The sequence below is a fragment of the Prionailurus viverrinus genome, chromosome E1 (assembly GCF_022837055.1).
Source record: "Prionailurus viverrinus isolate Anna chromosome E1, UM_Priviv_1.0, whole genome shotgun sequence".
NCBI lineage: Eukaryota > Metazoa > Chordata > Mammalia > Carnivora > Felidae > Prionailurus > Prionailurus viverrinus.
This window is the reverse complement of record NC_062574.1, coordinates 53086162-53100061: the sequence shown is the minus strand read 5'-3', so window position 1 is coordinate 53100061 and position 13900 is coordinate 53086162. Positions and strand designations below refer to the sequence as shown.

General features: G+C 52.5%; 1 protein-coding gene across 8 annotated transcripts in view; it reads left to right on the top strand.

Moving 5' to 3' along the window:
- Positions 1-13900, top strand: part of B3GNTL1 (UDP-GlcNAc:betaGal beta-1,3-N-acetylglucosaminyltransferase like 1) — a 97849-nt gene that overhangs the window by 43704 nt on the left and 40245 nt on the right. For 6 of the 8 annotated variants that reach the window (XR_007146728.1, XM_047832081.1, XM_047832084.1 and 3 more), the window contains 2 exons: positions 986-1051; positions 10439-10534. Coding sequence is in view for 7 of the 8 variants with exons in the window: in XM_047832081.1 (XP_047688037.1) it covers positions 986-1051; positions 10439-10534 (162 nt within the window). In the remaining variant the exon portion in view is untranslated. Of the gene's footprint in view, positions 1-985; positions 1052-8239; positions 10154-10438; positions 10535-13900 lie in introns of those variants that run through there. The other 2 variants (XM_047832083.1, XM_047832082.1) reach the window with 2 other exon arrangements.

The window sequence follows — 13900 nt, the reverse complement described above, 5'->3', positions numbered from 1 at the left end:
CTGAGCTTGTTTATTAAAATAGCACATGGCTTTTCTTGTGTAATAAAGACCTTTTCATTCATCCCATCAGCAAGTTTTTCTTCTTTCAAAATGGTCTCGGGAGAACAAGGAGCTTCTCTGTGACCTACAGGCCAGTGTGTGCTCTGAAATCATGGGGTACCTGTCATGTTGCTTGGTTTGGGGGCTTCTTTGCTCCTTGCGTTTCTCCTGGAATTTCTAAGCTAATTGTCAGTGGGGGTGTTAGCTGTCTTCAGTATTCTGTATACTTGCAGGGGTTGACTTTATTCAGACACCCTGGGGGTGATTCTAGTTCAGGAAGTGGTGGAAACTTACTTTAGAATGTTCTTGAGAGACAGGAATTTCTGGGCAGTTTTGGTTTTAGCAAATATTGGTTTCTCAGTTAATCCCATGTTCAAATTTTAACCCTGGCATGTAATTGCTATGAGACCTTGGGTGAAATACATAGCCTTTCCAAGCCTTGTTTTCGTTGGCTACAAAACAGGGATAATTTTAGCTGCCCTGCCTTCAACTATACAAGATTGTAATTTAAAAAAAAAAAAAAAAAAAGTATATGTGAGCGTTTTGCAACTGGTGAAGTAATCGAAAATATAATTCAGTCTTGAGCGGACATTTCATTTGTTCTACAAGTATTTCTGTAGGCCAACTTCTAGAAAGTTGGGCTGGTCCAACTTCTAGAAAGGCACACAAGATGCCCCTTCCCAGTGGTGTGGGGCCTGTGTCTTAGGGATGTGTATCCTCAGATTGCTGGACGAGGCCAAGTGCCCTCTGGAGTGCTTGCACATGGCAGTGTGCGAGCCATCGTGGGGACTGCCAGCATCTCCCTGCCAACTAACAGGGTTCCTGGTCCCATGGGTAGCATCTGCATTGCCTGTTCCTGGCTCTTGCCCATTTTGCTGTTGGCTTTTCTATCTGTTTCTTTCTTGTTTGTGGGTTATGTGAGTTTAAACTGTGTTCTTTGCCTCAGGATGACGTCATGATGCCTCAGAGGGTGAGATTGCAACTGGAAGCTGCTGCCCAACACCCGACAAGTGTAAGTCTAGGCATCTGTCCCTGGTGCATGTGCGTCCTGTGTCTGTTCCCAATGCGTGTGAGTCCTGGCATCTGTCCTTATGTGTGAGTCCTGATGTCTGTCCCTAATACGGGTGAGTCCTGGCATGTGTCCCTGATGTGTATGAGTCTTGGCATCTGTCCCTGATGAGTGTGAATCCTGACGTCTGTCCCTGAATGTGAGTCCTGGCATCTGTCCTGAATGTGAGACCTGGTGTCTGTCCCTGAGTGTGTCTTGTGTCTGTCCTCAAGTGTGAGTCCTCTGCCTGTCCCTGAGTGTGAGTCCTACCTCTGTCTCTGACACGTGTGAGCCCTGTGTTTGTCCCCGAGTGTGAGTCCTGCATCTGTCTCTGAGTTGTTGTCCACTTTGATGAAAGTGATGTCGCGGCTGTTTGCATTAAGGCTCTTCTTTAGGCTACGACTGCCCCATCAGAGCATGAGCAGTGGCTCTTAGATCTCTAGACACTCAAGGCTGTTTTCCTGCGCACACAGGGCTTCTCGGTTTGGTTTTATTTTCATGAGTATTTCTGACGCCGTGTGTAGAAGCACACACTGTGTCAGCAGCTTACAGGGTTATTCTTACTACCTATAAGTCCTCAGACTACAGTTCTCAACTTCAGAAGGGCTTCCCAGTTGTCATCCATGAGCCAGGACCGTCTTCCTGGGTACTCGTGGGGTGAGGGCCTCATTTCCTGACCGGAAGCCCCGTGTAGGGGAGGTGTCACCTGCCCACGTGGACCTGAAGGGCATCACAGACCCAGGGGCACTTGCCTCTGTATAGCTCCAGCCTGGTGGCTGATCCCAGAGCCTACGTCTGACCCTAGCACCCACTGCTTAAACGTCTGTGCCGAAGTTTTAGTGAAAATGTCTGAATTACTGTGATGATCACTGATCTTAGAAATCGTCAAACAGAAGGGTCTGCAGGACTGCTTAAACCAGCTTCCGTGCCGTCTACCCAGTGGGCGGCCTCCCTCCTGCCCCCAACTCCAGGTTCTGCTCCCTCTGCCACAGTGCTGGATCGGCGCCTGCACTGAAGCTTCTCCAGCATCACGGGCACATGACGAGCCCCCAGGGATCTGATTCTGGGCATCAAGTGGGGCCTGAGCTCAGCATTTCTCATAGGCTCTGGGTGCCAGAGGGCTCAGGCTGTCCCCAGGCCGTGTGTAGGGCAGGGCAGGGCTCAGCAAGCCATCCTCAGCAAACCTGAACGGTGTGAGGGACTGTGAGAGGCTCAAAAGTGCACAAGGTAAAATTTCCCAAGGAGCTTGAACAACTTTTGTGCATCCAGATGAATAAATTCTCTTCCAGCAGTTCTTTGTTTTGGAGCTTTGAATTCAGTGCACGGACTTTCTGCTTCTAAAGAAATTCAGCACCCTGTGCTTTCGTCTCCAGCTGCCCAGCCCCACACATGACTCTGTGACTCAGGGTCTTGGGCTGCAGGCACCTGGTCTGCCCTGTAAACACGTGCTCATGCTCCCCTCAAGGGGCTCTCACTCAGCTTGATGCTGAAGATCCTCAGTCCCTGAAGTGTAACTGCACTTACATTGCTTAAAATGACACATTTTTAATGTAAACATGTCCTTGAAATATACCTGGAAGAAGATAAAAAATGGCCCCTCAGCTGCATCTTGAGAAGCTACTACAGTGCTCCTCAGGCTGGAAGCTTCCGGAAGGTGGGATGCATAGGAGGTTTGAAAGTGCCCAGTTGCGCTCCTTCATTGAGAAGTGACCTCTCGGCTGGCATAGTGTCTTGGGGGCCACTGTGCGTCCTGGGGTCCTGACGGCAGGGGTGTGATGTCACTGGCTGGTGAAACCAGGCAGGCAGGGAGCCAGCACCCACAGCTTCCTCATGACCGCTCCCTGCTTGAATGGGACCAGCCGTGTCCTCCAGGAAGTCAGCTGGTCGCAGGTCTGAGTCATGGCTGCAAAACCCCTTCCTGGCAGCACACAGGTGATGTTTGTGGAACTGTAGGGTTAGGCTCCCAAGTGGGCACAAAACTGACCATGACAGACAGGAGGTTGCTTGTGGCCAGTGCTGCCTACGTCCGAGCCAGACCCCAGAGCACAAAGGAAGTGGGAGACAGTGCAGTGTTTGAGGGCGTGAAAGCCAGGGTGTGCAAGGCACACCTTCGTAGGTGCTGTGGGGCTTGCACACGGTTCTGCAACATTCACCAGATCCTGACAGGAAACGGGTCGGCCAAGTGTTAGAACCACGGCTATGTACAAATACAGATTTCGTAGCAATCAGCTACCACAGACCCCAGGAGATGCTTGCTAAAAGTTTACACAGACTCTTGAATCTCTGATGCTTTCTAGCTGGAAATGAACAGATGTCAGAAAGATGCTCTGACATACAGTGTCGACAGGTTACGGCATCTCCTGAAAGCCCCCAGGGGTGGTGGCTCAGCACTGAGCCCTCGCCCCTCAGCAAGCATCCTGTGAGGCTCATGGCAGGTGCTTGTGCTGTGGTGGGCAGCCGTCCTGAGATGCCACATCTCTTAGAGTGATGCTCACGTGGTAGGGGTTTAAAATATGCTCTGCATTAAAACTTCTGAAGAGTTTGTCACCAGTGTTGATGACTTAGAGAGTGAGATTTGTTCTCCATACTGCAGAAATCAAACACATTTTGCTTCGTTAATGGAATGGTTTTGGGTGGGTCTTCACGCATAGGTGCAAATGGATTGCCAAGTCTTGGGACACATAAGGAATTTGGGGAAAATGCACACTGTCATTTTGTCTTAATTAAAACATTAGTGTGCATTTTTATAGGTTTTATAAAGTTCTAGGTTAGAGTTTTCCTTGTTAACCTCATAAATTTACTCGATGTTGTGTTCCCACGTTCAGGAGAAGCTGCTTGCTCCTGCTGCATGTCTCTCCCAGCTACAAGGAGAGGCCAAGTGGCGGGAGTGGTTGCTCCTGTGTGGAGTGTAGACCGGGATGCCATACTCTTGTTGCCCCAGAGCAAAATCAGCAGAGTTGTTGCTGTGGGGCTGATTTTTGTTTTTGTTTTTGTTTTTTTTAAGTTTATTTATTTTGAAAGAGCGACTGGGGGAGGGGCAGAGAGGGAGAGAGAGAGAATCCCAAGCAGTCTCCTTGCTGACAGTGTGGAGCCTGATGTGGGGCCTGAACCACAAACTGCAAGATGATGACCTGAGCCAAAACCAAGAGTCGGACCCCAGGTGCCCCAGGGGTTTTTTGTTTTGTTTTAAAATCATGACTTACAAAACTCCTAATTTGCAGTTGCTGGTTGGTTATGTCAATTATGTTGTAGTTTGTTTGGAAAAATGAAACGAGTTCTAAGGGTATACTTGTCCTTAGTCATTTTTTTAAGGTCATTTACAAGAAGACCATGTAATTATGAAGCAAAGGCCCTCGGTGACAGTTTCCATAAACTGAGCCATTGCATATTTACTGCAGAACTTTTGGGGTGTCTGATGTTGGGTGCCATGGGGCAGCTCCCAGGATAACATTTACCCACCTGCTTATTGGACACTGCCGAGCGGAGATCAGCTCTGGGATGGGTGTTGGGGTGAGTCAGGGGAGCCGCTGTCTCTGGCCTGGGCCTTCCCTGTGGGGTCTCCCATGCAGGAGTGCAGAGAGGGAGAGCGGTAGGGTTAGGGTTAGGGTACGTAGTTTCAGGAAGGTGGAAAGAGGTGAGGCAGCCCCACAGGAGAAGTGGGGGCCCTTTGCACAGGTGTGTGCACCCTACAGCTTCTGGATGCAGTACTGTTGATGGCTCCTCCACTGTGGCCTGGGACAGTTGGGCCCCTGCAAGCTGGTGGCGGGACTTCCTACCTCCCTGAATTGCTGTGTCTCCAGGGGGCTTGGAGGATTCAGAGGTGAATCCTGGCCTTGCTCTGTTAGCAGCAAGCTGGTGAGCATCCTGTCTGGTGGACACAGAGTTGTGGGAAAGCTGGGGAGTGGGGGGTGGCAGGCTCCTCTATCCTCCAGGTGAGGGGGCCGTGGGGGCCATGGTCCCTCTGTCCTTCCAACACGTGCACCCTCTGCTCAGCACGCCCTCAGCCCACCCTAGAAGAGTGGCCTCTGCTGGCTCTTTTCCCCACAGGAGCCTGCAGTAACAGCTCACTGAATGATACCACTGCATAGGAGGGCCACCTGAGCCCATGTCCCAGGAGCCACACGGCCACCTGAAGAGGGAGCACGGTCACTTCAAACAGGACAGGGTGTAGTTTGCCCTGACACGTGGGTTGCGAGACGGTAGACCCACTGTTGGCATCTGTGTGCCCCACAAAGCCCACAGTAGGTGCCATTCCCGATTCTGGTTTAGCGCTTCGGGAGCGAGTGCCCCCTGGACGCCCCGTGGTGGCTGAGAGAAGGTTTGCTCAGCCTGGCCCCACAGTCCACCCTCTGCCTCACAGTGCACAGGACTGGCTGGGGACCCCTGGTCTGCAGTGCAGATGGGGTGTGAGAGCCTCAGCGTCTGCAGCTGGCCCTGGACGAGGCCCATGGGGAAGGGCCTGCTGCCCACCGGGGACAGGCCTTGGTGCTGGTCTGGTGTTTATACAGCATCAGCAGAAGACGGTGGGGGTGGGGGGTGTCGCAAGGACCCAATGGAATTCAGGCGGGAAGCCCGAGAGGTCAGGGACCGGAGACAATTGAGAGGTGGGGGTGGAGGCAGCTCATGTCCCACGGTTGGGGGCTTCGCGGGGTAAAAACCACATAACCGAGCATGCTTTCCTCCACGCGTGCTGCACGTTTATGTGACCGTCACACCTGAGTCTCGTGAGTGTGGCCTGTGTACACCCCAGCCATGGCTGATACTTAGTGCTCTCGAGACACTAGCACACCTGTGTTTGTGGCGCCACGGGCCCCCAGCCAGGGCTCTGCATGTGTGTGAGCCTCACGGGCTTGACTCCTAGTTGTGAATGTTGTCCAGGTAATTGGAAGTTGACCTAAAAGTAAAGTTTGGTTTTTTCTAACTGTCCAAGCTGTCATCCATGAGTCACAGGGAGTGGGTCCCCCACAGCCAGCTTCTCTGGGTGGAGCAGGTCGGGTCTCCCCTGGATCCCGTATCTGCCCTCTTTTCTGACCAGCGTCCCACACACACTTCCGGAAGCCAGGTCTGCTCGGGTGACAGTGGAGCCCATGGCCGGCGGGGTGACGGCGTAGACTCTTCCAGCTTTGCCACAGTGATATGTGCAGGCATTCCTTCCTCCACAGGCCACCCCTGGCACGCCTGCCACCACTTCTCTTGCGGACCCGCAGCCTGTGCCCAGCGCGACAGCCCTGTTTCTTAAAGTTCCGGAGAACAACAGCACGGCCCCTCGTCTTCCTGCGTGCTGGTCATCCTGGCGCGTGGCCGGAAGGTGGCTCCGGCCGGGGGCAGGGCAGATGAAGCCGGCGCTTCTGCCAGGTGTTATCTTCCTTGGACTTGGGTGTGACCGACACTCAGTGTTGCACTAGTTCCAGGTGTTCGCACACGTCTGTGGTCTGCGCCTCGTGCTGTGCTCACCGCGAGCTCAGCTGCATCTGTCCCGATGCAACACGGTTCCCACGCCACCGACTGCATCCCCGACCCGTGCCTTCCGCCGCTGACGCACACGCCGCCACGCAGCCGCCGCACACACTGACGCACACACTGACGCACAGCCTACAGCACGGCCGCCTGTCTCCAAGTCCCTTTCAGACCGACCAGGGTCTGCACAGAAGGCGCCAGATTTTGGCCTCGTCTGTTCCTTGCCAGCCAGCCAGCTGGCCGTGGGCTTGATGAGGTGACCATTATTCAAGCGTCCAGACGTAGTGGTGTGCAAGCCCCCCAGTTACCACGCGCACAGACACCGCGGGTCTGGACCTCAGAAAGGGCTTTGCTCTCGGTGGGCCTCAGCTGTGGGCGGGGTGCGGCTGAGGCCTTGGCGGCTACTGGTGGCCGCGTGGCTTCCTCACTGCTTGGCAGCCACGTCCAAAAACAAGATCCTAAGAGAATAGACTGGAGGCTGTGTTGTCTTGGTATCCCTTTGACCCCCCCAACCCCCCTCCCGGGTTCAGGGGGAGGGACGTAGATCCCAGGCTTGGTGGGCGCCAGTCAGGCCAAGGGCAGGCAGAGCGGTTGGACAGCTACCTCCATTCTGCGTCCAGTAACCTTCTTTACTTTCTGACCTTTTTTCCCAGCCAAACTGCTGGATCTGAGACGCGCCCATATAAGCTCAGAAAGTTTCAAGAGCGTTTGTAGGGACCACACTCCAGGATCCCCTTCCATCTGCCCGGTTGGCAGCACATGCTCTCAGAGGAACCGGCCAACACCTCTCCAGAGCCTTACTCTAGCGGCTACTCTTAGGTGTGTGGCAGGAGGCAGTGCATCCCCAAAGCCAGCACGCGCCCTTGGGTTCATTCAGCCTGTGCTTACTGAGCACCGCCTGCATACAGGGCATTGTGCTAGGCTCCTGTCATAGCGGCTCTGCCCCAGGGCACGTGAGTCTCGCAGCACGTGGAACATTGAGCATATGTTGTACTCGGTCACCAGAGACGTCTCGCGCCAGCCCTCCTGCTTTGGAGGCGGGGGGTTGGCTCAGGAGAAGAGCTTGGTGTCACGCTACAGACACGTCTTCAGGAAGAAAAGGTTTCCCGTGGTTTCTGTTCTGTGGGCCAGGCCACTTTGTTTTCAGAAAGTGTTAAGGCACACAGAAGTACCCTCCTCTTCATCTATAGGTGCTCTCACCACGGAGGGCAGATGTCACCTCACCCGCCCTCTTTCTCCATGTGAGACTCCACCCCACTTGGCTCTAGCCTTCATCAGAAGCCAGCATCTGGGCAAAGGGCTCACCGTGGAAGCAGCGTGAGCACCCGCGAGCCCACAAGAGCCTCATCCGGCTGGACACAAGCGCTGGGAGTGGGCTGCTATGCGCCTGGCCCGTTTGTCACCCCTAGCAGCTGCTCAGGATGCAGCAGGCGTGGGGCGTGGGTCTGTGGCATCTGTGTGTGGAAGTTAAGCCCCTGTATCCATGTGTGAGCACAACTCTGAAATAAGATTTCTACTTCACAGCTTTTTTAAATTATTATTTTGAGAGAGAAAGAGGGAGAACATGAGCGGGGGAAGTGCAGGGAGAGAGGGAGAGAGAGAATCCCAAGCAGGCTCTGTGCTGTAAGCATGGGGCCCAACTTGGGGCTCAAACCCACAAACTGATCAGAACCTGAGCTGAAACCAGGAGCCAGACGCTTCACTGACTGAGCCATCCAGGTGCCTCTCTACCTCACAGCTTTGGATCATTTTCCCTTTTTTCTCCCAGAATCTTTTCTGCTCAACAATCAGATGCAAAGCCAGTCTTGACAAGACCAAAAAATAGATACAATAGACACAGAAGTACATCTGGGTCAGATCAGGCCCTGGGGAGTCAGGAGCTGTTCTAACACACCTTTCTTCAGTGCATGGTTCTAGAAGGAGGGGACAGGCTCTGTGGGAAGTATGGGAAAAGCACATGCACCTGTGGCCAAGGGTGTTTTATCCCCATTAGAAAATGGACAAGAGACATCTTACCAAAGAGGATGGACGGGAGCACATAAGCCACAGAAAGAGGGTCAGCCATCAGGAAACAAGGTTAGAACGGTGATGAGGGTCACCGCAGACCCGTTGGAAGGGCCGAAACCGAAGCCACAGCCACGCCAGAGGCCGGTGAGGATGTGAGAGCACTTGGTCACTCACACACAGCTGGTGAAGCCATTGTGGAAAAAACAGTTTGACACTTTCTTAGCAAATTAAACATGCAAATACCCGTACAACCTGGCAGTCATACTCATGGGCATTTACCCCAGAGAAATGAGGACACGTTCGCACAAAACCCTGTACATGAATGTTCGTCGCAGAATGCTAGTAACAGCCCACATGTCCCGTAGTGTCTGTACTGTGCAGTGTTTTTCAGCCAAACAAGGAAAAACTGTTGTTGCACACAACAGCCTGGACGAGTCTCCAGAAAATTAGGGAGCGGAAAATAATCCAATCACAAAAGGCTACACACTGTATGATTCTGTTGATTAAACGTTCTTGGAAAGACAGAATTACAGCATTGGAATAACAGATCAGCACTGCCACTTACAGAGAGGGGGTGTGGCTGTGAAGCTGCAAGCGTTCCCTTTGCTGGTGGTAACTTGCAGTGGTTTTTCAAGATGTTACTGTTGGAGACACTGTGTAAAAGATACACATGATCTCTCTCAATTATTGCTACTACCTGTGAATCTACTGTTTTCTCAAAAAAAGTTTTAAAAAGCCCATCAGCAAAAAATGGCAAGCAAGCAAAAACTTTCTCAAAGCTCTTCATTAGCACTTCTGCATTAATATAAATTAATCACTCTGCATAAGTACTATAGAGAGCAAGATGTAAGAAATTCAAATATCGTGGTGGAACTTTGGCTAATTTCTTAATAAGGAGGCTGATACGGGTCTCAGTAACCACTGTAAGGTGGAGAGAGCAGAGTCTGGGGCCAGCCATTAGCACCCTTACAGGAGCTCTTTGAGCCTCAGCAAGGGGCAGGCCCTGTGCTGCCCAACGTCCTCCCTTGAAGGGGGCTCCCTCCTGCAGTGCCAGACTCAGATGCCTGCAGTGGGGACCAGCCTCTTCCCACAACTGACTCTGACTCTGGAGGACTGGACCCTTCACACAGCAGTCATAGACCTATTTCAACATCCTGCAGGCAGACACTTAAACAGAAGTGCAGATGGTGTCCCTAGGTTTCAAGCTCTGTTGGAGGGGCGAACCGGGGCTGCTGGGGGCCAGGGGTGCAGAAGCAGGGATGTGCACAGGGAGTCCTGTTGTCCCCCAGAGGAGGCAGGGCCAGGCTTCGAGGACCAAGGGTAGGAGGAGTGGTAACAAAATGGTACATTATGGGAAGGGTGTTGCACTGCAGAACCAGGATTCCTTCTGGGATGGGGAGGGCCTGTCCGCTGGTACCCTTGGACTCTTATTTATTGAGAGGTGTTACTGCCTTCGGGAGGCTGAGTCACGAACATTATGGAGAAATGGGACCGTTTGGATTTCCTGCCCAGGAAGCTGCAGCAGAACCTTCTCATGTCTGCTGCAGTTCTGGCTCAAGAAAAAGTTACTGGAAGCACCTGGATGTCCGACCTTGTGTACAGGTCATTGTAACTTGAACGCATTAAGGGGGAAGGGTTATCTGTGACGGTTCTAACCCAGAGTAGTTTCACGGGTGCTGCTGGAACTGTCTGGTGTGGGGTTCGCCCGGAACTCTGCACTGAGTGGGTGCCCTCCCTCTCCCCTTTACTCCCAGAAGTTTTCCCCGATCTAGTGTGGGGTCTCAGTTCCCCGCTGGCTGTGCACGCTTACACCAGGTGAGACATGTAGACAGGCGTGTGCGCACGCGAGCTCACAGTGACTTTGTTAAGTTCTGTTTTGTTTCACAGATTGTAGGTTGCCAGGTGAGGAGAGACCCTCCCAACTCCACTGAGCGATACACAAGGTGGATCAACCAGCTAGCGCCAGACCAGCTTCTCACTCAGGTACTCCTGCCCTCGTCTGGGAGCCCACCCGTGTTTGCCCACCTCCTGAGTGTGGCCTGGCAGACACACACTGGAGACATTGGAGAGGGGGACAGTGATTCAGAGGAGCCTGGCCTGGGAGGGAGCTGGAGCCAGCTGGCAGGTCTGAAGGCCTGGCTGGAGCCTGGGGAGGGTGCAGGTGCAGCCCAGCCACACAGGCCCAGGTGGACAGGGCGGGAGGGGGGCAGGGATGGGGCCAGGCTGTGGGAGGGAAGAGGCATCCAGGAAAGGCCATCCCCAAGGCAGGGTGCACTGGAGCAGGGCAGTGTGAGGGAGAGAGTGTCTGGGTGGCCCAGAAACCACCTGTGAGGGTGGGGTGGCCCAGAGAGGAGGCAGGAACAGGTACTCTGGTCCCAGCTTTGGGTCTGCCAGATGCTGGAATCACTGGGTTTTGCTTTTAAATACTGTTTCCTCTCTCTCTCTCTCTCTCTCTCTCTCTCTCTCTCACTCACACACACACACACACACACACACACACACACACACACACACACACAGAAGGTGCTTTTGCTTTTAGATTTTCTTGTCACATTTTGAGAACATTCCATGAATGGATATTTACACACACCAGTGGTTAAAGGCCCAGAGAAGCTAATTTGTGTTTTAGTTGCTCCTAAAGCTGAACAGGCAGGAGAAGGAGCCAGTGTTTGGGTCCTGTGTGGCCTGCATGCTCCACTCAAGTGATGCGGGGGCCTGGAGGCAGGAGCTCACAGATGTTTAGGTGCCTGCAGAGGCTTGGCCGTGGGCTGGGGGCAGTGGAGTCCACACTGTGTCTGGAGGCTTCCTGGCTGGAACGGAGAGTGTCCCCTCGCGTGGGGAGTGTGCAGGGGCTGCTGTTCCGAGCCTGGCAGTGCACATGGCCTTCTCCCCTCCAGCTGGTAAGGGCCTAAGGGCATGGCACAGCTCGAAGCAGCAAAAGTCCATGATGCAGAGTCGCTGAAACCATGGAGGTCTGGTTGCAGACTTACAGGGTGTGTAAGCATCACTACACGTGTGGAGAAGCAGCAGGAGGTCTGTGGTCCCTGCTGCCACGCTTGGCCTGGTCCTTCCCTCCACAGAGAGGGGCCGGGCCTGCAGGGCTCACGATTCTGGGAGGTGCTGCCTTTTTACAGACATGTTGTCAGGATACCCACTTGGGTTTGCTTTTTTTTTTTTTTTTTCTCAACTAACTCTGAAGAGCTAGCAAGGGCTTTCCTGTTCCTAACTGGGGATTAAAATGTCATATTCAACGTGAAAGCTTCTGGCCTCCAGTCAGCCCAGAACTCCCCCCAATTTGGGGCACCCAGAGGCTCCTTGCACAGGGCCAGGCTCGGCGTGGCACCAGCAAGGGGTCTCTGGAAATACCCCCCTCACTCCCGAATATTGGTGCACTGGCAGCTGAGTGTGCCGTCATCCCAGCGGGAGAGACTACTGACGCTCCTGTGTCTGCCTGTGTGTGACTTTCTGGTAGAATGTGAGTCAGGCAGGAACTATGTAGCTAAACACCGAGGGTACGATTTAAACGCAGTGGGCACATTTTCAGCCGGAAATTCGAGTTCTGATTGGAGGGCTAAGAAGACTTAAGTATTAAACATCATAGAAATAACTAAGAGTCCTCTTAAGTAGTGTTTTTCTTTACCAAGTTAGGGGAAATTAACGTCTGAGGTTTCTCAAGACAAAAAGAAGCTATGTGTTCTCTGAACCATTTCTCAGATCCTGCTCATCATGTAAACTGACCCACGTGTGAGGTGGGAGCAGCATGATTTGGTATTTGGTGCTCGCTTTACGCCTTCAACGAGATGCTGCTCCCAAGGGACCTGCCTCTCCTGAATCAGGGAGATCAAAGGGGGGGCCAGACCAGACCCCACTGTGCCCCGAGGCCATGCCCGGGGCCCTGGTCCTGCCCAGGCCTCCCACCAGTCCACCTGGCAAAGCTAAGTGACACTAGCCTTGGGCCGATTTGGAAGACAGTGGGGGGTGGGGGTTAGGGGTGCTCTCCTGTCCTGGGGCGGCTGGTTCCCAGCTTTTCCTTTTTCATGTGAGCAGCATCGACAGCAAGACGGTTAGACTCACTTGGCTTGTGCAAAAAGACCACGTTTCACTTACTCATCTACCTCAGTGTGTCTTTCCCGTGAAAGTGTGTCTGTCCTCCATGGCACAATGAATTGACCCAATTCTAATCAATTAGCATTCACGAAACTTAAAAACATAATTTGAAACAGACTAACCTGTACTGTTTTTCTTCATTTTCTCATTTAAAAGGAGCATCACCAACCCGTGTCCGCAGTACAAATCCATGTAAACTGGCAACTTTCAACATGTTAGAGAAGTTAGCGAGTTCTCTAAAACATACTGCTAGGGAGAAAGGAAACTTTTTACTAATGTCTGTTTCTATTAAACCCAGAAGCCACAGATTTTGGATTTAACATTAAAGTTTATTCTTGTTGCTATGTGGGTGTTACAGTGTCAGAATACTGGAACATTTGTTATCTGTGTAAAGATAGTCTTCCAACAAATTAGAAATAAGGATAATAAACCACAGGAATCTGGAAATGAGTCACACAAAACTCTGCTCTGTTTCTCTGAGAAGAATTCATATCACTTCCTGGTAAGATACCACTAATGAGGTCTGTGAATTTCATTAGATGGTTCATTTTCTTTAACTCACAGGCTTTTCCTTTCTAAATAAAAACTAATCTCGCTTTAAGTCTGTAATCCTTAGTTTTGTCTTGTTTGAGTACCAACAGCATCTAAAAGGATCAGTCTGTACATATAGGTTCCTCATGGGCCTCTCTTGAGGTTAGACTCTACTCAGGACAAAGATGGCCAGAGCCCTTGGTGTTTTGTTTCCGTGTGTATGCTCCCGGAGGCACACTGGAATAGGTTTTTACCTTTTAAGACCTACATGGGATTTATTTTTGCAAAGTGCACTTGGCGTTGGTGGCAAAACAAGGGAAGAAACCAAAAGCAAACCCCCAGGTCCCCGGAACAGCAGCATCCGAGCCTCACCTGGAAACCCCTTCTTTGACAAAATTCTAAGAAACTGGATTTTCTGATTTTTCAGTCAGTGACACATCAGAACCAGAAGAAAGGGTGACAGCTTGACAGTGAAGGAGACATAATCGAAAAGGAATCCGAGAGTGAGAGCCAGGAGCTCCTGGGACCTCCTCACTGCAGCTGCGCTTCCCGGGAATGCCGCCCCCTCCCCTTGCCTGAGTGCTCGCCTTCCCCGGGCGCCGCCCCCTCCCCTTGCCAGTTGTCCTCGTCCCGTGACCTGTGCGCGCCTCCCCCTCGCCTTACCTGTGTGCGCCCCGCCCCCCTCACCTGTGGTCGTTCGGTACCGGTCCT